Source organism: Trichechus manatus, unplaced genomic scaffold (assembly GCF_000243295.1).
Source record: "Trichechus manatus latirostris isolate Lorelei unplaced genomic scaffold, TriManLat1.0 scaffold00175, whole genome shotgun sequence".
Lineage (NCBI taxonomy): Eukaryota > Metazoa > Chordata > Mammalia > Sirenia > Trichechidae > Trichechus > Trichechus manatus.
The window spans coordinates 345,781-371,436 of record NW_004444111.1 but is presented as its reverse complement, the minus strand read 5'-3'; the positions used below and the strand labels follow the sequence as shown (position 1 = coordinate 371,436).

Below are 25,656 nucleotides of genomic sequence, written 5' to 3'. Positions count from 1 at the left end.
CTGTTGGGTGGAGTGTTCTGTATATGTGTATGAGGCCAAGTCGATTGATTGTGTTATTTAGGTCTTCTTTATCTCTGTTGAGTTTCTTCCTAGTTGTTTTGTCCTTCATCAAAAGTAGTGTGTTAAAGTCTCCTACTATTATTGTGTAATTGTCTATTTCTCTTTTCAATACTGTTCCAACCCACTGCCATTGAGTCAATTCTGACTCATAAGACAGAGTGGAACTTCCCCATAGAGTTTCCAAGGAGTGGCTGGTGGATTCGAGCTGCCAGCCTTTTGGTTAGCAGCCGAATGCTTAACCACTGCACCACAAGGGCTCCTTCAATACTCTTAAAGTTTGTTTTGTGTATTTTGGAGCTCCATTGTTGGGTGCCTAAATATTTATTATGGTTATGTCCTTTTGGTGGATTGACCTTTTAATCATTATGTAGTGCCCTTCTTTGTCTCTTAGGTTAGATTTTGCCTTAAAGTCTGTTTTGTCAGAGATTAATATTGCCACTCCTACTCTTTTTTGTTTACTCTTTTGCTTGATATATTTTTTTCTATCCTTTGATTTTTAGCTTATTTTTATCTTTGTGTCTGAAGTGTGTCTTTTGTAGGCAACATATTGATGGGTCATTTTTTTTTTTTTTAATACATTCTGCCACTCTCTTTCTCTTGATTAGTGCACTTAAACCATTTACATTCAGTGTTATTATCGATAGGTATGACTTTGCTGCTGCTGTCTTTTTGTTGTATGTGTATGTTTTGTTTTGTTTTTCGTAGTGCTGACAGTTTCTTTGTTCTGCTTTTCTGTACTGGGTTTTCTTTGTTTATGGATTTTCTTTGTGGTTGTTGATTTTGTGTTTACTAAGTCTATGGTTTTCTTCTCTTTTATTTTGGTGGCTAGGTTTATTAGTTTTCTTGGTGGTTACTCTGAAATTTACCTTTATCTTCCTAAGTTTAAAACAATCTGTTATGTCTTGATATCGCCTTGATTTCCTCTCCATAAGGACTTCCTCTCCATTTATTCCCCCTTTTTATTTTTAAGTTGTCGTCATTTACAGATTGATGTTTCTGGTTCCCTGTTTTCAGTATTGTAGCTTTATTTTGTTTCTGAAAATTTTTTATCTGGGTTGGAATCTCGGTGATGCTGTTATGTGTTTTAATCACAGGTTGTTGTCTGATGTTGTTGGTTCTCTGTTGGAAGGACTTCCTTTAATATTTTTTGTAAGGTTAGTCTGGTATTTACAGATTCCCTTAACTTCTGTTTATCTGGAACTGTCCTATTTTTTGCTGGATATATAATTCTTAGTTGACATTTTTTTTTTCTTTCAGGGTTTTATATATGTCATCCCATTGCCTTCTTGCCAGCATGGTTGCTGCCGAGAAATCAGAGCTTAGTCTTATTGGTTCCCCTTTGTAGGTGACAGTTCTTTTTTCCCAAGCTAATCTCGGAATTCTTTCTTTGCCTTTGGTTTTGGAAAGTTTGATTATGATATGTCTTAGTTACTTTCCTTTGGCGTCTGTCTTGTATGGCGTTCGTTGGACTTCTTGAATGGATATCTTCTCATCTTTCATGATATTAGGAAAGTTTTCTGCCAGCAAATCTTGGAAAATTTTCTCTGTTTTTTTTTGTTTTGTTTTGTTTTTTGTCTCCCTCTGTTCTGGAATTTGTTCATACATAACTATTCCTCTTGATAGTGTCCCACATAACTCTTAGGCTTTCTTCATTTTTCTTCATTCTTTTTTCTGATTATTCTTCAAACAAATTAGTGCCAAGGAATTTGTCCTCTATTTCACTGATTCAGTCTTCCATTGAATCAGTTCTACTCCTGTGTTCTTCCATTGAGGTATCTATCTCTGAAATTTTATAGTTATTCTTTGGATTTCTAGTTGCTGTTTTAGTATGGTTTCTAATTGTCTATTTTGTCATTTTGTTCTTGTATTGTTTTCCTGAATTCTTCTGGAGTTTTGTCTGTGTTTTCCTTGATCTCTTTCTTGATCTCTTGGAGGATCCTATATATAAGCCTTTTGAATTCCATTGCCATTTCTTCCTCAGGAAGGTTTTCTGGTGCTTTATTTTGGTCACTTGCTTGGGGCATCTTATCCTGCTTCTTTATGTGATTTGATATTATCGGTTGTCTCTGAGTCATTAAGATGTTATTATGTTACTTACTGATTGTATGTTTGCTGTGTCTTGATTTTTTGTTTTGTATTGTTTTGATATATCCAGGTGGGTGGGGCAGGCATAATACACTGGTCACTAGTCTGACAGCACTGGAGCACTCACCATCTGGCTCTGGGTGGATGGGGCAATGGCTGGCAGTGTGGGCCCAGTTCTTTGTTCACTGGTCATGTGAGGCAGCTGAGGATGGGCTGGGCAGGCAGTGGCCACCATCTGTCATCAGTCCAGCTATGCAAGAGCAGGTGATGGCACTTGCTGAGTAGGTGGGGCAGTAGGTGTGGCAGGGGTGCGGGACTGTGCTCTCTTCTACTTGCCTCAGGTGGGCAGGGACACCAAAGCAGTTCCATGCGTCTTGGAGGGGTGGGTCAATGGGCAGGGGGGTGGGGTCAGGCACGTAGGATCACTGGAGCAGTCCCGCACCACTCAGAGAGACAGGGCGGCGAGTGGGTCGTATGGTTGGGCGGGCTAGGTTGCCAGAGCAGCCCTGTGTGCTCAGAGGCAGGGGAGGGGTTGTGGCCAGGCTGCCAGGAGCATCACAGCTGCCCTGCTGCTCAGCAGGTGGACAAGGGGGGGATGGCAGACAGAGCTGGGTGGAGGGGGAGGAAAGGGGATTTGGACTGTGTCCCTGGCAGTCGGAGTCTGCAGGAATTTGGGGGTTCATGCCTCTAATCAGCAGGACGATGGAGTGGGGGAGCATGCTCCTCGGGTCACAGATGAAAGTATCTGGGCAATTCCCGTTGGCTACAGTCAGCTATCGGGAGATGGCCCCAATCAAATATGAGGCATGGAGGGGGCTGCCCATGGTCCAGTTGGGTAGAGGACCTCCTCCTAACACTTGGCAGATTACTCCATGTGTGCCACCCACCCCAATGGTCAGGAACTACCACTGGCGAGCTGCCCTATCTCTGGGTACTGGCTCCTCCATGCTCTGTGGACACCAGGATCCCTGGAGCTGTCACTGTCCCTCCCCACCCTTCCTCCCTAGGTCCAGCTCGTGTCCTGCTCACCCCACTTCACTCCGGGTACGTCAGCACAGTTTCTCTGTCTCCTGTTGGGAATTCCGTGAAATTGTTTTTCTGTGCTCCTCACCCAGGATCGTTGTTGGCTTTGTCTCAAGATGGCCATGCTGTGCCGGCTCAGTGGGTCGCTCTTCTCTGTATCTCTCCTCTTTTGCTGTTTTCAATCAGTTTCTTCCTCCAATCAGTGTTTGATCTAATTCTTTATCCTTTCATTCGACGTTCAGGGTTCCAGGATTGTTATCCGTATCTGTTTACTTTGTTTCTCGGATCTTTGCTGTAGAGGGATAGCAAGGTGTGTCTGACTAAACCATCATCTTGGCTCCTCCTCCAAGGCTGTAATCTTTATGGAAGCAGACTGCCACATCTTTCTCCCACAGAGTGGCTAGTGGATTCAAACCAGCCTTTTGGTTGGCAATTGAGCACTTAACCACTGCTCCACCAGGGTCCTTTGAATAAAGACAAGCACCAGCAATTCAGTGATGTGGGAAAAACAAGTAATGGGGGGGGGGGGATTAAAAGTGATATTAGACAAGAATTTTAAAATTCTTCTACTCCAACACTGAACCCACTGAGTTGTATACATTCAATATTTTTTAATGTAGAGGCTAGTATTTGATTGACTCTTATCAGTAAATGTTATTGATTTTGCAAAATGTATTATTGCAACTTATTGAAAGAAAAAACCAATTGTTACCTACATTTACTGACAGTGTCTCTCTTGTGAGTTTTCATTTCCTCATTAACAGTAACTCCTTTTATTCAGTAAAATTTTTAGGGGCTCAGTTATAGAACTAAACTTCTGAGACAGGTATTTCCTTAAAATCCTAGAAATATAAATCTGGAGGACGTCACATCACCAATGCGCATATCTGCATTGGCTGTCTTATGCACATGGACACTTTTGGTGCATAATCAAATGATAAAATTTAGGGTAATTGATTTTAAGATAAATTCATTTTCCTGTGATAGACTCTAATAAATATTAAGTCTTTTTGGAAAATGAGTGACACTACCAGTCTGATGAGGTTATAGATATAAATTAGCAAGCACAGTACTGGACACATGGGAATGGCTCTATGTTACTTCCCCACTTAATTTTGAATAGCATTGAAGGCATATAATAAGTTAAATTTTTAAATTCAATTTTGTAGAACCTGTCCATTATAATTGTTCATGGGGAGAAACTAACTTGAATTGTAAACTTTCACTTAAAGCACAAAAAAAAAATGTCAAAAACTAATAATAATAATTGCTCATGGGTGTTCATGGAGATTGTTAAATGGATGAACATCAGAGTACACTTTTTCCAAATGTGCTTAAAATGAAGAGTTCAGAATAGAAAATGCTCTCATATGTTGCTTGATAATTATACAAAGTAGACATTTTGACTAGAAATTCATGGTAACATGCAGCTTTTCATACAGAAGCAAGAAAAGAAGAGAGGGTTGTCACTGTTAGCTAACTCCTTTCTTAGTTCAGTAAGTCAGAGATATAAAGACCACTTATTACTTTTGTAAAATACTTAATCGATTCAGCTAAACTGCCTTTCTTCTTTTTAGCATAACCAAGAATACTGGCTAATAACCAATTACCCACGTTTTCCTGAGCAAAGAGGTCATGGTGCAGAAATGGTTACGCTCAAACAGTGTCACCTGCTTAAACAGGAAGTTTCATAGCCATTTAGATATACTAATAAAAAGAAGAATAGCAATTCCCATAGAATCTGACCATATGCCCTGGCACTACCCTAAGCACTTTATATAGTAATCATCCCAACAAGCTATGAGATAGCTACCATTGTATCCCTTAAGTGACTTGCCCAAAGTCACACAACTAGTAAGTGAGAGGGCTGGGATCTGATTCCAGAAATGATCCAGTCCAACCTCCCACCCACTCTTATAATACACCTGCCAGTTTTTACCCCTCCTAAGAGTAAACATGTCTTTTGAACGGGAGCTTTCCTCTTTCCGAAGCCTTCTGCCTTCCTAATCTTTAAAACAACAACAACAAAAATGTGAACCAAAAGAAAAATTTACATGACTGAGGGTAGAGGATGCCTGATGTTGGAAACATGAATGGTATAATGATAATCCCTTGAACCTTAGCACCTGTGCAAAGCAGATCAGGAATCTGTACTGAACAATAGCGTGCATCTTGATTTTAACTCTGCCAAAATCTGACTAATTCACAGTTTAGTTTTAGATGGTAAGGCTAGTGTTAAAGTCCAGTATTTCATCTTCCTTCTTCTGATGTCCTCAAAGTGTTGTGGATGCATGCAGAGTCAAGAAGGAGATGTAAGAGGTGGGCCAAAGACCGTGCAAACCTGAGCACTAACCTTTATTCATTCTTTTGTCCTTCTAATTCTTATGTAATCCCTGTTGTGTTCCAAGCACCGTGCTAAACACTAAATATCTATGGTAAAAAGATTATGTAAACAATTCTGCCCTCAAAGAACTTATAGTTTAGTTAAGCAGAAACACAAATGTAAAGGCAATTAAAATGCAAAGGGATAACAGCTACAATAAAAGCAGTGCAGAGTGCTATGGGATATATAAGGGGCAATGAACCTGAACCTGAAGATTGGGAGTGAGGGTAGGAAATGGCAACTAAAGCTGACACCAGGATGAAGAGGATTTAGCTGAGTGGAAATGGTGGTGACTGGAATATCAGGGGGATAAAGGATGAAGCTATATCATGCAGGACCTTATAAGTCTTATTTAGGAGTTTGAGAAATGAAAACTTAATTGAACGATTTATGCATAGGAACATTAGAGCCAACTTCATGTTTTAAAGATCACTGAGTACAGGATAGAAAATGAATTGGAGGGGAGAATAAATGTAAAGGCAAGGCAGTTTGCTGGGTGGGCATTACAGTAATTCAGGAGAAGATGACGGTGGCCGGGAGCACATTAGTGACAGTTGGAATAGAGAGAGATGGAGGAATTTGAGAGTTTGTATGAAGTAGATTACCTGGCCTTGGTGGACCATTGTAACATAGAAGGTTGTTAACGTTGAGGTCTCGATACACGAGTGTGAAGGCATCCTGATAAAGAGTCCGTTACTGTAGAAAATTATTGTTGTTATTTTCCATGAAGATTGCCATTTCATGATTTTCTATGTTTTCATTTCAAACCAGTCATTAAAGCACCAACACTTTAAACTTTGAGAGGTAGTTCATTTCCTTTCATATTCTTTAGTCCCATAATCCCACTTCTCAGGCCCTAGTATCAGTCCATGTCTTTCCACTCACTGCTTGATTCTTTTCCATTCACTGACTCCCAAATGCCTGAACAGCGTTCTATTCCCATAGTATTTTCCTCTCAACTAACTGCAAAAGATAAGAAATAACCTGAGAGAGTCATCCTCCACTTAAAATGTTAATTAATATGCCTTTGCAGGTACTATTTCTCCCATTATCTATTTGCAATAATAGAAGAGTAGTACATGAGCTTCAAAATTTAGTATCTAGTAATATACTTGCTATCACTGTTCACAAAAATGTAAAAAACACAGGAAAGCATAGGAATGTTTCTGGTGCCCTTTGGATCACACTATTATTTGGTTGACTGTTCCATCCTTGAAATCAGAACAGGACTGCAGAGAAAACAGACAAACAGGAACAAACCCCAAATTCCCAGAAATCTTTGCTAAATCACAACTTAGTAAACCCTTGCTTAGATGGGACCACTTGAGTTTCCTAGAACTCCATTTTGAAATCACTAGCAATAGACACTGGCCGTGCATTTAAGGCAGAAAGTGGAGAACTTTTGAAATAATGGATTCCCCCACTCTGAAATTCAGTCTATGCAGCAGCCATACCTTTGTAGCAAGATTACTGATAATAAAGTCTTGAAATGAATAGCCAGGGATGGAGAAAGTGTTGGAATCAGTATTTATTTTAATGATGTAGGGATTATTGGCCATTCGTTTTCCACTGTTTGTAATTGAAGTCTTGAAATAATAGAATTTATGAGAAATGCCTCATTCACCCTTGTATAATCCGAGCATACTGAAATGGCACATGTGGACTCATAAATCGTTTGTGTGCACGTTGGGGCAGTATATTACTCCACTCCTTGTTCACTCAGTGCTGCGGGGAGGAAAGGCATGGAAGCATGAGTTATAGCCTACTAGACACAATCCCATAACTTCACATCTTACATTTCCAGGAGGCTGTTTTTAATATAACCTTCATATTATTTATACTCACTGGTCATTCATGAGTTTTTATGGTGAGTTTTCTTTATCAAAGTTCTTTTTTTTTTTAAATCAAAACACTCACAAGTTGTTTGACAAAGTCACTTTCAGCAAGTCAGACAGATCATTGTCCTGAGCCTGGAGCCATGAGCCCCACTGTCTACACAACTGTGTTGAATTAGGTTAGAGTCTAATACACCAGCAAGAAAGGATAACCATGTTAAAAATCAAAGTAAATTGTCTCTTAGTGGCATAGTTTTATGTTTAAAGCAAAGACAGTGTAACTTTTTCTTTTTTATTTAAACTGTAATAAGGAGTTCAGTTATTTTAAACCACTTCGGAGTGCAGACATTGTTTTATACAGGATAAACATCTGCTTTGAAGCATCTTTTTTCCAGAACTAATTCTGTCTTTTGCTATTACAATTATTTTCTTACTGCAGTTCTGAGTTTGTTTGCCAATTGAAATCTCAGTCCCCTGGGATTGCTGCTACACATCTGTGAGCCCTGCATCCTGGAGTTTTCTCTCTTAAGAGAGTATTTGTAAAATATCATACATGCTATATTGATATCCATTGAACACTCATGAAAAATAATCACTTTTAAAGGATTTACATTTAGTGTTCCTTTCTTAAGTCTGTGAGCCCTGGTGGCGCAGTTGTTAAAGCGCTTGGCTGCTAACCGAAAGGTTGACAGTTTGAATTCGTGGGAGAAAGATGTGGCAATCTGCTTCTGTAAAAGGTTTACAGCCTTGGAAACCCTTTGGGGCAACTCTACCCTGTCCTGTAGGGTTGCTATGATTCAGAATCAACTCGATGGCAGCGAGTTTGGTTTTGGTTTTTTCTTAAGTCTGGGTTTTCCATTTTATTTTCAAGATCTTCCAGTGCTCTGTTCAAACTGTTGTCCTTTTAGAAAGGTGGATTCTCAGACCACTCCTTGTCACTCCACCTGACCTCCCTTGCTACCAAATCTGCATTTCTACAAGACTTCTAAGCAAAATGTATGCACATTAAAGTTTGAGATGCCTTGTTCTAGATAGTTGTTGGATGGTAAATGGCATTTTGAAGGACACAAGAATCATTAGTAAATCTAAACAGGTTACTTAAGAGGCAAAATAATATTGCACTGACTAACATGTTCGAGCACTTGCTATGAACCAGGCATCATGCTAGCTAGCTGCTTTTTTATATGCATTATTTCATTTGGGCAAAAGGAAAGAGAAGACTCTTTTTCTGAAGTTGGAGAAGTGACTGGATCAAAGGAGAAATTCAGGAATATTCTACCTATTTATCGTAGCCTGGAGGAAAGTGCTAACTCTAGTGCAGAAGGATACATGGTAAGAACAGGTATAGTTTACTAGAGCAAAGATAATGGAGACAGTGACGTTTTCTCAATGATCAAAAAAATATTATAGTAATGGATTCAGCCAACTGGGGAAGAGCTATGTGGATACGAGATAGCTAATGTACTGGAAACACATGATGATTTTCCCTCATCTTCTCACTTTAGGACAAATTATAAAAGACTATGTATGTTGCATGTTTACTTTATATGTAAATATACATATAAATAATGTAAATGTATGCTACTTTATGTGAATCCAAGCTTTGCAATGGAGAATTCTTACAATCTTAATATTGGCATAGGAGTGTGTCATCTTAATGCGTAATCATGAGTATTTTTCTTTAAGGAGCACGCTTAAGTATAAAAGCTAATAATGGAGAAGACTCTGAGTATGTTTGGGAATGAGAGGAACCAGTTTCTAATCTTGATTCTGACCTGAGACATTGCACAATAACGGATAAACCAAACTGTGACCAATTACTCTGTTAACAGGATTAATGTTACTGATATAGCTCATAGAATATTTGTAAATGGCAACCAAACTTGTTGTTAAGTGAAAGCCTTTCGAGGATGAAGTTCTCTGAAATATTGGAGGGGTAATAATGCTTCTATTTGCATTAGATTTTAGACTCAAACCATCCTTATTCTAGTATGAATAATTTTTATAAATCTATAGGAGACACTAAACAGTTCATTCCCACTAATGTCACTAGGAGTCACTAGTATAATTCCATTTCTGTGGAAGTAAATATAATTACCTGGGTTACCTAGGTAGTAATATTATAGGTTAAAATGGTATTAGTTATATATTACTGCATAACAAATTACCCCAAAACTTAGCGGCTTAAAATAACAAACGTGTATTATCTCACAGTTCCTGTGGGTCAGAAATCCAGGCATGGCTTAGCTAGATGCCTCTGACTCAAGGGCTTTCATGAGGTTGCTGTCAAGCTGTCAGCTGGGGCTGCAATCTCATATGAAGGCTCTAGGGGGATCCTTTCATATGGTCGTTGGCTGGGTTCAATCTCTTGTCACATGAGCCTTTCCACAAGGCTGCCTTATGACATGGCCACTAACTTCCTACTGGGCAAGTGATCCAAGAGTGCAAGAGAAAGAAAATGCCAAAGATGGAAGCCACGTCTTTTTATGACCTAACTTGGAAGTTGCATCCCATCACTTCAGCCATATTCTACCTACTAGAAGCAAGCCAATTAAATCCAGTCCACACTGAAGGAGAAGTGATTACACAAGTGTGTGTGAATAGAATCCCTAAAGGCTTACTGTAGTTGTTTTAATATTTGTTTCCTTCTTGATCCTCCAAATTTTCTAACATGTCTATTTTGGACATATATTACATGTGTAATAAAGAAATAAAAATGTTAAAGACAATAAAATTAAAGAGAAACCGTTCTTTTATCAGAAATATTGATCAGAAAAGTCACTCCTGTTTGGAGTTTTTTCTTTGTAAAACAATTGAATTGCTTGAAGACAAGATTTATTAATGACCTTCCTGACCACATATTTGATCCTGTCATGAATCTAAGTCTGGGATCATTAACCTAACAGGATTCTGAATAGCTTTCAAATTTTTGCGTTGAAAAATTGAAATGGCAAAAAACCCTGATGGTAAGATGAATATGCCCATCTTTCTCAGTGCTTAACAGCCTCCTTCTTTCTCTGTTCTTAACAGTATGCTTGATAGCTCAACCCGGCTTGATGAAGAACACAGGCTGATCGCCAGGTACGCAGCAAGACTGGCAGCAGAGTCCTCCTCGTCTGTAAGTAGTTTGACTGAGAGCATCCATCTGTTGGCATCTCATATGTTAAGTTCATTGTTATCATTACAGTTGATTCTAATTACCTGGACAATTTGTGCTAATTTATTGTTTGTAGGTTTGTTGCTTTGTTTGTGGTATCTTGGTCATGAGTTCCCAGTCTAAAAATGGCAGACTTGAAGAACAGTGCCATCCAAGGTCATGTGGCACTATGATCAACCTGGAGGCCCCGTGTTCCCCTTAACTCAGTCCCCATCCCCATGTGAGGACCTGAGAAAGGGGGTGAGGACTAGTTACGGTTCCTTTAATGAGTCTAAACAGGTATATTTAGGAAATACACTAGGTTTGCAGCAGAACAGTTTCAAGTAACATTTAAAATATTCTACTGACAATAACAGGGATGATACCTCTCTCCATCTGCTGCTTTCTCTAAAACAAAACCAATCAACCTGACATCTTTATTCAGAATTCACCTGTGCAGAACTGAGGGTGAGCTGTGATGAGTGCATCACAAAGGACAATGGGTGGCAGGAGAGCAAGTGGGAAGCTGTGGTCAACTGCGTCACATCGGATGTTGCAGTTAATCACAGCCCTTCATGCACAGCATTTAGCTAATGATCCAACATTGGGACTGTATAATGACCCATTGCATCAGCTCCGGCACTTGCTCTCTGTTCAGATTAGTGACTGTGACAACGTTAAAAACTACCATGAGCAAGAGGAGAAGGAGTCTGGGAGAGGCTAAAAGTGACTTTATGGCCCAAAAATCTCACACAGTGAAACAGAGATGTTATTGGAGCGTGTGAAACCTTAAATACCATAAGTAAAGAACAAAAGCAGTATAAAAAATAAAATTATCTGGGAGAACCAGATTTTAGGAGAAGTGATCCCCTTAGGGGTCACTGGAAAGGAAAGACAAGACAAGTTTCTGGAAAAACCTCCTTTCCAAGTTTCCCTGCCTTTACCCATGTATATACTCTGTAGACAGTGTGATTTAGTGAGACATGAGATGAGCAGTGTGAATTTGTGAGTTTGAGTCCCAGCTCTCCATGATCTCATGCAGAGTCGTACCGTTTTGAGCTCAGTTTCCTTATCTACAAGTAGGAAAAATTATCATTATTATACTTGCCAGTCTGCCTGTTATGAGGGTCAAATGAGATAATGAAATGTCTGAAAGTGCTGCATAAACCAGAGCTCACAAACTGGCAACCTACAGACCAAAATCTGTCCCACAGAAAATTTTGTTTGGCCTCCACAGTGTTTTTTATTTTGTATTAACAGTCAGCATTTACAAATCAGGTGATTTCCTTAAAACTCTGCATTTTCAGCTTACTTGAAAGATTGACTTGAACAGGGCAAGCATTCACCTCTTTGCCACCACACTCACCTCTTTGCCACAGCTGGCCCCTGTCAATCATTTAGGTCACCTCCCTGGCCCCTTTTGACATTTGAATTAGTAATCCCTGGCGTGGATGCTAAATCTCTATGCTCATGTCACTATTTATATGTGCATTAACTTCTCCAGTCTCTACTTCCATTTCTTTCTCAAGAACATTAATTACTTGTGTTTCTTGCCTACTTACATCATATTTAACTTCTGTGGATCCATCACTGGGAAGATACCATCCACACATTAGTTTGAGTTCCTTTGTAAATCTCTTTCTAAGCACATATTAAGAATTGTATTATGAACTTGAATAAATCCTAATTAATAAAATATTATCAGATTAGAAAAGAGATGGAGAGGTCATTTACTATGGAAATCTCTACAATTTTCCTTACTGTGTTTTTCTACTCAATCATCGCATTTCCTATAACATCCCACCTTTCTATACTTAACTCTCCATACCCTATGGTACAGCTATTCCCAAATATACAATGTTGAAACCTAGAGTCCACCCACCCACTACATCTCCATTCTCACTTACTCTACCACCACCAGCAGCCATCAAGTCAATTCCAACTTAATAAGTCAGCTCAAATGTCATCTCCCCTTTATTTCCTCATTGATTATCTTAATAATTTAAGCATGTTTCCTCTGTGCACCTATTGAATCATATACGGTAAAATCTACGAAAGCTGTAGCCTGTGTATGGTGGAACCCTGCCAGAGAAGGAAAACGCATTTTCCACTAAAATGAGCAACAGAAAAGCAGTAAGACAGCACCCTGTCAAAGGTGGAAAACTTGTGAGACCCGGAAAAACAAGGCAGTCCCATTGAGTTCCAGCTCTCACACATTTCACTGTACAAACTTTACCCATAGTAGTTATTATGCCAATTATATTTGCCTGTAAAATCTTTGAGGACAAGAAACATATCTTTTTATATGACATTTGCCACAGTACCTGTTAGATAACAGGTGTTGGATTAAAAGAATGCACTGAATGGAAGACTGAATAAATCAATAAATTTGAAGGAGCCTGAAAGGTAAGAAAGTTTTGCCTAAATGAAAACAGTACAGTATCTTCAAGTTCAAGACTTGAGTCTGAAACATTGTGTACAAGATAATAAAATAACCCATGAATTCAGTGAAAATTTTAATTGATCAAATTTGTTAATAGGATATAGTCAGAAAGCCAGATCTAGTCTTTGAAACAGTATCAGAAATCTCCATAGCTCATAATTTTGAAAATGTTGTAAGCCTTTAACAGCCATATGAGGATATAATCTTGGATTTCTGGAAGGTCAAAAATTGAGACATGGCTGCATGTCACTATGACTCTGCCAAGAAATGGGGGATAGGAAGGGGAGTAGGAAATCCACCTAATACATTTCACATGTAGTGATCTTGTCTTTTATCAGTAACACTCTGAATCTGTCTTGTTCTATCTCTCTAGCTTTGCTGTCTCTATTTTTCTCCTTGTCATCCATTAAAGAGGTTAACCGTAATTACACGTGTAAAGTATGCTATCTGACACATAGTAAGCACTGATAAATGATATTTCTTCTTTTCTCCTTTTTCTTTCTGTCTCCATTTCTACTTCTTGCCTCTCTTAATCTGCCTATATTTCTTTTATCTCCTCCAAATTCAAATCCCTCATTGTTCTTCTTCCCTCTTGCTTTTTCTCCCAATAAGCCCTATCATATAGAACTAACCTACCATCTATTATTTGTTGTGTTTATTGACTGCGTTTAAATCCTGAGCCCTAATTTTTAAAAACAAGTAAGTTAGGTGCTATATGTTTTTACTTCAAAGAAATACATTGTTTCTTATGTTTATGGTTTGGTTTTGATTTTCCCCCTGTGTTGGCAACTATCTATTGATTAAAAAATAAAATAAATGAAATAGACTTCTTAACTCTTAATGGGTCAACAAACTACTTTAGGTCAAATCCAGCTCACTTTCATATGACCCATGAGCTAAGGATGTATTTTATATTTTTTAATGATTAAAAAAAAAAATCAAAAGAGAAATAATATTTTGTGACATGTGAAAATTACATGAGATTTAAATTTCAGTGTCCATAAATAAAGTTTTATTGAAACACATCCATTGTCATTTATTTCCATATTGTCTACACATGGCTTTGTGCTACAACAGCTGAGCTGAATAGTTGTTACAGAGACCATATGGCCTGCAAGGCCTAAAAATTACCTGGCCCTTCCACTGCTTCCTTTTTTTGTTTTTTCACTTTTCAGCTATAATTCCGTTATGCCAGAAATCGTTTTGAGATATTCTGATACAACATTGCCGAGCCAACCCAACACCTTTAATTTCTGATCAGTTAATATAAAGAGCAAAGCAATGACTCAAATCCACAACTGGATCGGATACGTTTCTCCTTATCAATACATAAAATGTTTGCACTAAAGAAGGCACCCTGCTGGTGCAATAGTTAAGCGCTCAGCTGCTAACTGAAGGGTTGGCGGTTTCAAATCCACCAGCAGCTCCACGGGAGAGAAAAGACCTGGCAATCTGCTCCCGTAAAGATTACAGCCTAGAAAACCCTATGGGACAGTTGAACTCTGTTACATGAGGTTACTATGAATCCAAATCAACTCCATAGCACTTAACAACAACAACATGCCTGAAAGAGAAAATGATGTAATGAAATCAGAAGAAAAACCTGGATCACAGGTCAAAGCTGCCGTATCTCCATGTCAGACATAGGTATAGTCATTTAAGATATAAAACATAAGAGCTCAAAGTTATTCATTAGCAACATAAATCATTTTTTGATTAAAAGGATTGCTAATTAAAAATCACAGAAGAGGTCTATGAAAACTAGACCTTTGCAAAGCCTAACCTTTCCTACAATTAAGTTTTGGAACATGAAAGAGTAGGCTGTGTTTTGCCATGTCTTTTGGCTTAGGCAATAGGTGCCATATTTAATATCTTGGCTTTGTTTGGTAGAAAGATTATGATTTTTTTCACTTGTTTTAAAAACAATAAAAATTATCTTGGAGGAATGTCCATAATATACTATAGAAATGAAGAAAGCAGAGCACAGAGAAGTATGTAGAATCTGACTGCAATTTTGTAAAACAAGGACATATAAACTCTTGACCAAATACACATACGCCTATATAGAGATATACAGCTATAATATATGATATATACGATTAAAGGAGAATGGAGAAAACTGTGACTGCATATAAACAGTTGTTAACGCTGGCTGCATGACTAAGAATGATGGGGTGGTGTGGTATGAAGTTAGAGTAAGCAAATATATATATGAATCCATCAAAGTAAAATTACATATATGAATAAAGAAATGCACCAAAATATGTTGACCAAAAACAGAAGAAAATAAAATCTTATGAACTATGACTTAAAAACCTATGGCATTTTTAATTAGAAATTATATTGGCTGAACAGTAGTTCTAGAAAAAGAGTTATGTCAACAGAAAAATGTTTTTCCAAACCTGTATAGGGACTAGAATAATTACATCAGGCCAGTATGCCAGGAATTAAATAGCTTCCCGAAGACTTCAGGTCGGAAAATTGAAAATCAGTTTTTCCTGTTTTGTGTATTTGCCTGCCAAAGAATTCTGTTCTGCTCTCCGTTGTATGTATGTGCCCCAGATCTGCAGAAAAGGTCATCCTTTTCTGGGATGACCAGAATGGCAATTTGATTTTATGTTGTTTGGGGAGAAATGGTTTTCTTTTCCTTGTCAGCATATCTCATGATTCATGTCTCCTCAAATACATGTGGGTTCTCATTCCCCGATATTAAATAGTGTAACCCACGTATTTTACAGCAGCCAAGTCAGCAGAGAAATGCTCCTGACATCTCCTTCACCATTGATGCAAATAAGCAACAAAGGCAGTTGATTGCAGAACTAGAAAACAAGAACAGGTAAGACTTTTTAGACAGGTTAGCTTTTTAAATCAGAGTGTGAATTCATTAGGAATCCCTGGATGGTGCAAACAGTTAACACACTCGACTGCTAACCAGATGGTTGAAGGTTCAAGTCCACCCAGAGTCTCCTCGGAAGAAAGGTCTGGGGATTTACTTCTGAAAAAATCGGCCATTGAAAACCCTACGGAGCAGAGTTCTGCTGTCTCACACGGGGTCTCCATGAGTTGGAATCAACTTGACAGCAACTGTTAACTGGTGCATTCATTAATAACCTATAGACATACTTCAAAACATCCAGGAAATAATAATTTTCACACAACTCAGATTTCACTAACAGCCCTCTTCCCTTTCACTCTGCTGTTCTTTCCTTCTTTCTATCCATCTGTCCTGAAATGAAGAGTAAAGTAAGAGGTTAGAGGTGGAAAAGAAGAAATAGAATGTCAAGGTCAAAGAGAGTCATTTTACAATAACAGGAAAAGCAGGTCACGCTTGGCCTGAGTTTCCACAAGTTTCAACCTCTCTCCTATGTCAGTCCTTAGAAGGAGAGGACTAAGTAAAGCTCACAAGCCCACGAGTATTTCGTCTTGGTTGCAGTGTTAACCCTACTCTTCTCCCTCTCCAGAGAAATTCGTTCTCCCTTCCAATTCTCTGCTTCCAGTCTAGCATGATTTCCCTTGAGGGGAAATCAGGACTTCCTTTGAGAAAATATCCCAGGAGTATCCATCTCTGTGTGGGTCTATTTCTGATTGCAGGACAAGCAGGAAGGGCCATGAAAATCTTGGCTGTGCTATGGTACCACTCTTATTGCTTTTCCTTTTTTTGGGATTACACTTTCTGAATGTTTGGGTTTAGGACCAGAGAAAGGAAAAAGAAAGATTCGTCCTGTTCCTGAGTTCATTCATGGCTCCTAGTATTCCCCACCCCAACCCTGATAAGCACTTAATCCATACTGAACTCATCTCTCTAAGATGGCAGCCTCATGCTCTCCAAGGACCCCACAGCCAGGTTCCAGAAGCTTCTGTAGCTCACACTGCTGCACCATAGAAACTCACCTCAGGGGTCCCGGGGTCTCCAGGGTGACAACCCAATAATCAGATCTCTGAACTTATGGGGAGGACAGAGTTCCTCACGTCCACCTCAGGACTCAGTCTACCTAAGTAATTCATGGACATTTCAGCAATGACCTTCAGAAGATAATGCTTCCTTTTAGTACCCTTGGAGGAACTCCTAATATTTGGAGGAGCCCATCAGAGTTATTCTTAGGAACAGCAAGACTTCAAATTACACTGTATAAGTCACAGCCTGCCTAGGCTAGACCTGTCAAAACAAAGACAAGAAGATTGAGGCAGTCTGATATATACGGGCTACAGAGGTAGCTAGCCTGGGTTCAAATCATCTCTACCACCTATTGTTATTGAATTTGGGCAAATCGTTTAACTGGTCTCTGCCATGTTTTCCTCGCCTATGAACTAGAGATAATAATAGTACCTTACATGTAACAGCGTTGTTGCAAGGATTCAATAAAATATGATTAAATTAGACAGTATAGTTTCTGGGTATAGACTAAGCACTCAGTGCATGTTACATACCTTATAATTACTTTTTCTTACCAGAGCTACTTCTCTCTTTTCCTTCCTTGAGCTAAAGAGCTAATCTGTCATGGTTCTGTCCTTAAATCCAACAGGGAGAACTAGCAGGAGTCATAGAATATCAGGATGTCAGCACTGTCCACTTATTTTCAGGCTGTGCCCTTTGGGATCCTGGAGGCTCTGCAGTGGTGCCTCAGAGGGCACTGAAGAAGGTGGAGAAGAGCTAGAAGCACAGGGGTCCACCCTTTCTTTGACCAGAGAAGCTCCCTCTTAACTGTGAGACGTATTGGGTTTCCATAGAAGATTTCTTTTAAAGAAAGTTTTCCACCATGGAAAATCAAGGGAGATAAAACAAAGGGTTGAAAGCCACTGAATCATAGTTCAGCCTTTTCACTACACCCTTGAGAGATGTGGTGACTTACTGTAATTAGCCTCCTGAGTCTGTCGTGTGTTTGTGAAGCAAGCCTTTGTAAATCAACCTTTCAAATGGACAGCCATTCCCCTTGCTCACCCAGTCCACCTTTCATTTGTGGTGCTTTGTTCTGTCTTATTGGCTCTTGTGCATTTTGTTGGGCGAGAGACTGTCACTCCCACACACACCAAGAATAAGTGACTTGTAACCTTGCTTAATGGCTCCTGACTCACTTAGGGATAATTCACCTTGCCCGGGTCACATCTCCTTTGTGGCCAGCCTAATGTTCGCCTAAATGTAGGGCAGCCCAGGCCCCCAACATCAATAACAGACTGATGTGTCTCACCCCCTGAAAGAGGTCACACCAATAGCACTTTTATGTCACAGACTCAATTACAGTGAGTCCTTTTAAAAGCACTTTCCTTCTGAGGCTACCCTCATTGAGATCCATAGTTAAGGCTGAAAATGCTAAGCTAAAAGAGAAGGGGTTTTGCCTAACTTGGGGATTCTCAGACAAATTCAGTGAGAGGAATTTCATTCTTGGTGAGAGAATGAGATTATTTAGTTTTGTGAAATGAGCATCATTTATCCTTATTTTCCCTCAAAACACCTCTTCTCTTGGTAGCTGCAGGCACTTTATTGTGTCAGAGTGTGATCATAAATAATAGGAAGATACATTTTTGTCTCCTAAGCAGTGCACTCTCCTAAGTTGAACACATTACCACAGCATTATATTACTTACTATAGAGACTACTGGAAAAACAAACAAAAAAAAAAAAACACCAAACCAGTTTCCATGGAGTTCCAGCTCACGGCAACCCCACGTATTGCAGAGTAGAACTGTGCTCCACAGGGTTTTTAGGGCAGTGACCTTTCAGAAGCAGATCTCCAGGTGCTTGTGCGTGGATTCAAACAACTAACCTCTCAAATAGTTAACCTAGTGCTTAAACATTTCCAACACCCAAGGGACTCCTACTCTAGAGACGAGGTCCTGGAAATAATGCTTGGCTTGATGGCTCCAACTTCATACTGCAGAACTTTCATGATTTGGATATACTAGAGACACCCATAGCACCAAATAGCCATGGTCTTAAAAATATTCCGTTGATTAGTGAGGGTCATTTCTGCCCCTAAACTTAAGATGAGCCCCTCATTCTTTGCTCTGGTGGCCCTGGTCTGCTCAGATGTCAGTATTTTGAAAGTTAACTGACCCTGGTTTCTTATCTTCCTCCTCTCTTCTAAGAGAAATCTTACAGGAGATCCAAAGGCTGCGGCTAGAGCACGAACAAGCTTCTCAGCCCACCCCAGAGAAGGCGCAACAGAACCCCACTCTGCTGGCAGAACTCCGGCTCCTCAGGTAAGAGAGGTGGCCCACGTAACCCCAGGGAGTATGTATGTTTGAGATCTTTAATAAAGTTAACAGGGTCTAGCCAGTAAATGGTCCTTAGCCACCATAAGATGCTGATGTTGTTTGCTTTTATTTTTAATAGCACACACCTAATTGCTGTGACTTGAGGGAAGAGTGTTTATATTTTATTCATTCATTTGAAACAGAGGAAAGGAAACAGTGATTTCTAGATAATAAAAATCTCTCACTGGAAAAAACTTAAACACAACTCTTTTTAGTTATTTACACTATCATCAATGATACAAATGATCAACAAAACAAACACATAAAAAGCTAAATGACTTTTTACTAAAGTTATTAAAAAACCAAGTATTAAAAACCATCACAGGTTTTTAAATTTTAAAATTTACCTGCAAACCCATAAAGAGGAATCTGATTTTTTCTTAATCTTTATCCCTAACAGCTCTGAATACAGATTTTTAAAAATAGGCCTCATAACCTTGTTTTTCTGCAAAGGAATTAAAAAGGCCTAGTACTGTCTAAGGCGCCTGATGACACAACAGTTAAGCACTCGGCTGCTAATTGAAAGATCAGCAGTTCAAACCACCAGCCACTTCACAGGAAAAAAGACCTGGCGACCTGCTCCAATAAAGATTTCAGTCTAGAAAACCCCATGTTGTTGTTACGTGCCAGTGAGTTGGTTCCAACTCATAGCCACCCTGTGTATGACTGAACAAAACACAGCTGGGTCCTGTGCCATCCTCACAATTGTTGTTATGCTTGAGCCCATTGTTGCAGCCACTGTGTCAATCCATCTCTTTGAGGGTCTTCCTCTTTTTTGCTGACCCTCTTCTTTGCCAAGCGTGATGTCCTTCTCCAGGGACTGATCCCTTCCGATAACATGTCTAGGAAACCCTATAGGGCAGTTCTACTCTGTCCTATGGGGTCGCTATGAGTCAGAATCCACTTGACGACACACAACAATAGTGTTGTCTAGTCTATCATCATAAAAGATTTGAGTTTGATGGGACCTTAGAACGTTATCTGGTTCAACCCCTGAATTTCAATGTGCTTCTAAGTCAGAAGACTGGCAGGTAGCAGGGCTTAGGTGAGGACTATAGTTCTTCCTACTGCATGCATGCTGCAAAATGAAAGTCTTGTGTGGACTCCATGTCAGATTGACTTAGCCCCATGCCTTGAATATGACAGGCACTCAAGCGTACTTCTCTAGTTAACAACCCAAAAATAAACTCTAAGAGATTTCCTCATAGAAATGTCATATTAACCTTTCACAAGGCACTTTCAGTTATCAAGTATTACATTCTTTGCATCCTGCCATTTGGATGCCAAGTACATTCCAGGTATATCTAACTCTGAGTCATACTTTTTATAGTACCTACAGATGCCTCTTCCCAGAAGCCCATGTCAGAATTAGAGTGCCAATTTCTTCCTCCATACATAGAGACTAAATTAAGCAGGTTCTTATGTTTTTGTTTTGATTTTATCAAGTCCCTATTAATTGATTTTACATACATATTAGTCATAGACGTTTCTGGGGTTTCCATCCAAGCCTTGTTCTTCTAACATATTAACAACTGAGCCCTTCAGCACATCAAGCCTTGCCTGTTGTATGGCTAGGATCCAATCTATCTCTACCCAGGCCCATGTGCCTGGCTAGAGGAACCAACCATAAAAGATTTGACTCGTGGAAAGGAGATCTGCAGAATCTGAAGCTTAGAGGAGCTGCTTGATGTGAAAAGATTCTTTAATACATTTTAATAACAAAATAATTTAATGAGGAAAACAAAAACAGAAATTTTCCCAAGACTATGGCCCCCAGACACCTGTTAACTCAGAACTGAAGCCACTCCCGAAGTCTACCTTTTAGCCAAAGATTAGACAGACCTATAAAACAAACAGTAATACACATGAAGAATGTGCTTCTTAGTTCAATCAAGTATATGAGACCAAATGGGCAACACCTGCCCAAAAGCAAAGATGAGAAGGCAGGAAGGGACAGGAAAACTGGACGAAGGGACACAGAGAACCTGGGGTAGAAAGGGAAAGGGGGAGAGTGCTGACACATTGTGGGGATTGTAACTAATGTCACAAAACAATTTGTAAATTTTTGAATGCGAAATTAATTTGTGCTGTAAACTTTCACCTAAAACACAGTAAAATTGAAAAAAAAATTGAGAACAGAAGAATTGTGGTGTATGTTCTTTAAGAACACAGATGACAGGGATTTTAAATGTATATTCTACATTGGGGTTTTTCAAATAGATATACTGGCTTCACCCCACCTGACACCAGTGACAGATCAGACAGCTCCGAAGCACTCAAGACCAAACATGTAATATTGCCGTTTATTATCATAAACCATAAAACCAAATACGCCATGAAAGTGAAAACTGTTGTTTCCTCTGAGTTTTCAATGGGAAGTTTTTTAATTAGGAAGTAGCTTGTTATTTATGAACTAGAAAATAAAAAAACTAGATCTCAATTTGTGAAAAAACAAAAACAAAAAAACAAGAAATTCTTACTTTTCAACCTATATGATTTCTGGTCTCACATTTTACCACACAGTCACCCAGAAGGGATGGAAATGTAAAGAAGAAGAAAGTGGTGTTTCATATCCCCATACTTATCAGAGGCATTTTAGGTAAATGCCTGCTTGAAAGTTATTTTTGCCAAATAGGATTATGAAGGCCCTCTGGGCTCACAAGGTGAAAGTTAAGTCTAATGTACACAGAAAGAGAACTGAATAAACCAACTTGGAAATAGAGTAGTCATTCTTCTACACATTAGGGTGCCTTGTCTCTGCCTGAAATATTCTTTATACCTCTTCCATTGGTTGGCGCATTCCCTGTGGGATGGATGATGACTGGGAATTTTTTGTGAGCATTTTATTGGCTTCCCTCCAGTCAATATTTGCTTTCAAAAGTATCCAGTTCCATTTGGATGACAGAGTCTGGGAAGGCTTCTCGATGTTCCTGAATCACTGATGATGAGTTTTCCAACTGATATTTCTTTCCTCCTATATATTGCCATGTTAAAACAGACATAATTCTAAGCCATCCTCCTCGCTCTGACTTGTGGGCATACCCACCCCCAGAAGAACAGGGTTTCTCCTTCCATCCATGGCCCCAGCTAAGCCTATAGCTACACTACAGACTCTTGCTTTTAGCCCTCACTATCATTTTGTGGCTTACCCCTGAGGCCTGAGACCTAACCCACCTAAATTCCTAGCAGATTTTCCTCCCTGCTTCCATTTGCTACACATGCTATTTCTTCTGCCTGCAATTCCCTTTTTCCTTGAAGTGTATTTCTCTAGATGTGTATAAACCACTTACTCTACACCAGGCACTTCCACAATTTGGTGATTTCAAGGTATCTTGACACCCTGGGTTAACCACCACTTCTCTTGGTATTCCAAGTCTTTTCCTTTAGTCATTTCAGACTTTCAAATATCTTCAAAACAATGGCCCCTCCAAAGTTACTTTGGCCTTAGTTTGTATAGAAGGGTGGCCATGTGAGACAGTGCCAAGAACTCCTTATTGTAGTTTCCATAGAGATCTTGGTCCATCCGTTATATCTTTCACTGACCTCTTATTGAGAAACCAGTAGGAGAAATTTCTTCTAGCTGGACGATGAGAGACGGGAAGAAGGAAACTGAGCTTTTCTCTTCATGAATGCATAGTTTATTTTTGCTTAAGAGCATTATGAACTTTCTAAATGATCATCTTTCCATTTTTACTTTAGCCACAAGGAAATAAAAGCCACATTTGCACTCTAGATCTAATATTTGAATAGGATTATATGATAGGCCCAGGTTCGATTCCCGGCCAATGCACCTCATGCACAGCCACCACCCACCTGACAGTGGAGTCTTGTGTGTTGCTATGATGCTGAACAGGTTTCAGCAGAGCTTCTAGACAAAGACATGCTAGGAAGAAAAGCCTGGCAATCTACTTCTGAAAGTCATCCAGTGAAAAGCCTATGGATCACGACAATCCAATCTGCCACCATCATGGAGATGGTGCAGGACTGGGTAGCATTTCACTCTGTTGGACATGGAGTCACCATGAGGCATGAGGCAATTGGATGGCAGCTAACAACAACACAGGCATTTCTGTGTGCTAATCTCATGCTCACTATGCACTAAACTCTACATATATTGTTCCATGTAACTGTTATAACAAACTTAGGAGACAGATACTATTATTATCCTCTTTTTGTCAATGAAGAAACTGAGATCCAGAGAAATTAAATAACTTGCCCAAGATCCCACATAATGAGTAGCAGAAGTCAATTCCATTTCTTTTTCTTGGGCTTTAATCATCTTCTGCCTGGACTATTATAATAAGCAGCACTTACTTGCTTCTTTGCCTCTGGTCTATCTACACTGCTGTCAAAATTCTCTCTCCTCTTTCAACCATTCATTCCTTCAACAAATATTTCTAAAATGCAGTGTGTGGGAACTTTTCTAGTAGAAACAGATACTTCCCCTGGTCTCACAGAGCTTATGGTCTAGTGGGGAAAAAACATAAATAATCACACAAATGTGTATTATAATTATGAACTCAGATAAGTGCTATAAGAAATCTTCTTTTAAAAAGACATAATTATCAAGCCTGCCCTTTGCTGGAGAGTCATAAAAGGCTATCTGGAGGAAGGAATGTTTGAGTTAAAATAGGGATTGGAGGCTAAGGAAGGGGAAGGGCCTGGGACAGCTGATGGGAGAGTCTTCTGGAAGGTAGAAACTATGTTTAAAGACTCAATGGCAGGTGTGAATCGGGCACTTTCCAGGAACTGAAACATCTATTGATCTGGAATGTAAGGAATGGTGGGGTGCGTGGTAAGAGATGGTGCTAAAGAAGTAGGTAGGGACAGACAATGATGCTGCATGGCCTTAGACCATCTTGAGGATATTGCCATTAATCCACTACAGGAAGCCACGGAAGGATGAGAGTTACACACTGAGCTAACACACAGGATTAGATTGTCAAATCAGACTCATATGAATCAGAGTCTTTCTCCAGCATTGAGCTTTACTAATAATTTCAAGGACATAGGCAATCAAGAGAAACAGACAAAGCAGAGAGAGGTCTGGGACATCCCATGTGGTTCCCCAGGACCTCCTCTCCTGCACTGAATGACATTTCCAAGGGAGGTTTTTCAAGGTGATCTAGGGCGCCATATGGAATGTCCCAGATCTCTCTCAGCTTCATCTATGCCTCTGATTGCCGGTCTCCTCGAAATTATTAGTAAAAGCACAATACTGATTCACTGAGTCTGATTTGACAATCTAATCCTGTGTGTTAGCTTCCTTACACAAGTACAATTCAGAAGTGCTAAATGCTATGACAGCATGAATGAAAGGGGAGGACAGCACAGAGCAGAAAGGCCTGGCTCATTGGAATAGAGGCACATCAGCACAGGCTTCATATTGGACATCAACTTCAAACCCAGGTTAGGAAGAGCAATCCAGGTAACATGTAAGAAGGTATGAAAGTGTGATTAGCACGGTGAGTTTTGAAAGTTCTAAATAGACAGGAGTGGGCTACAGCATTAGTGTGTGTGGGGGTGGGTGGGTAGGGGTGGGTGTTAGGGGTTGGGGAGAGGTTAGTGAGTGATTGTGATAAGACTTGCAGAGGTAATGAAGAGACCATACCACCCAAGAACTTGGTGACCACATGAAGTGGTTTGGACAGTCCTATATGCAGACTTTCCATCTCCTGGTAAGCCTTCCTGACCTTCTACCACCACACATAGCTGGCCTTCTCTTCCTTATTACCACCTGTAGCATTTTCTTATCTTTATTATACTCTCTCACCATCATTGTTTTGAACTTATTTAAGTCTCCTTGTCCCTCACCTGAAGACAAGAACTGTATCCAATTCGTTATTTTACTTCCAGTATCTTAAAACATAAAAGAGCTCAACAAATGTTTCTGGGATAAATGGATGAACTGCAAAACTATTAAGAGACAACTGTGTTATTAAGACAGCTGAAGAAATGTATTTGCAAAGAGGATACCATCTGTTATAATGAAGAAAACATTTGCTGAAACTGTGAAACAACTAACATCACACTAGAAATCTCAAGGAAAAACAAGTATAATTTTTTACATAGCTATTCCTTGCTTAATAAATAAGCATCATATTCTATAGAAGAAGAACATTTTTATCAATGTATATATAATTATTCTTTGAGAAAACTCATTAATATTAAGTAATTTTTGTTGTTGTTTTTTACCAAGTAAAAATGGAATTGTAATCTGTGATGCAAGTCTATGGTTTCCAGACTTTTCGATTTCATAAACTAGTTTAATTCTTTTTTTAATTTTGAGAAGCAACATTAAGTTGGGTATTTATTTTTGGCCATATGATGACACTTTAAAAAATTATCATCATCTGTTATCACCAGTTTCATAAATGACAGTATATATTTTAAGTTTTTATTTAAAAAAAAAAAAAAAAAGTTGAGAATTTAGAGGGTTA

At 39.2% G+C, this 25,656-nt stretch overlaps 1 protein-coding gene across 15 annotated transcripts in view; it reads left to right on the top strand.

The window, feature by feature from the left end:
• Positions 1 to 25,656, top strand: part of DTNA (dystrobrevin alpha) — a 446,516-nt gene that overhangs the window by 390,068 nt on the left and 30,792 nt on the right. For 13 of the 15 annotated variants that reach the window (XM_004386871.1, XM_004386876.2, XM_004386879.1 and 10 more), the window contains 3 exons: positions 10,417 to 10,504; positions 15,704 to 15,801; positions 19,049 to 19,162. In XM_004386871.1, coding sequence (XP_004386928.1) covers positions 10,417 to 10,504; positions 15,704 to 15,801; positions 19,049 to 19,162 — 300 coding nt within the window. Of the gene's footprint in view, positions 1 to 10,416; positions 10,505 to 15,682; positions 15,802 to 19,048; positions 19,163 to 25,656 lie in introns of all 15 variants that reach the window. The other 2 variants (XM_023741170.1, XM_004386882.1) reach the window with 2 other exon arrangements.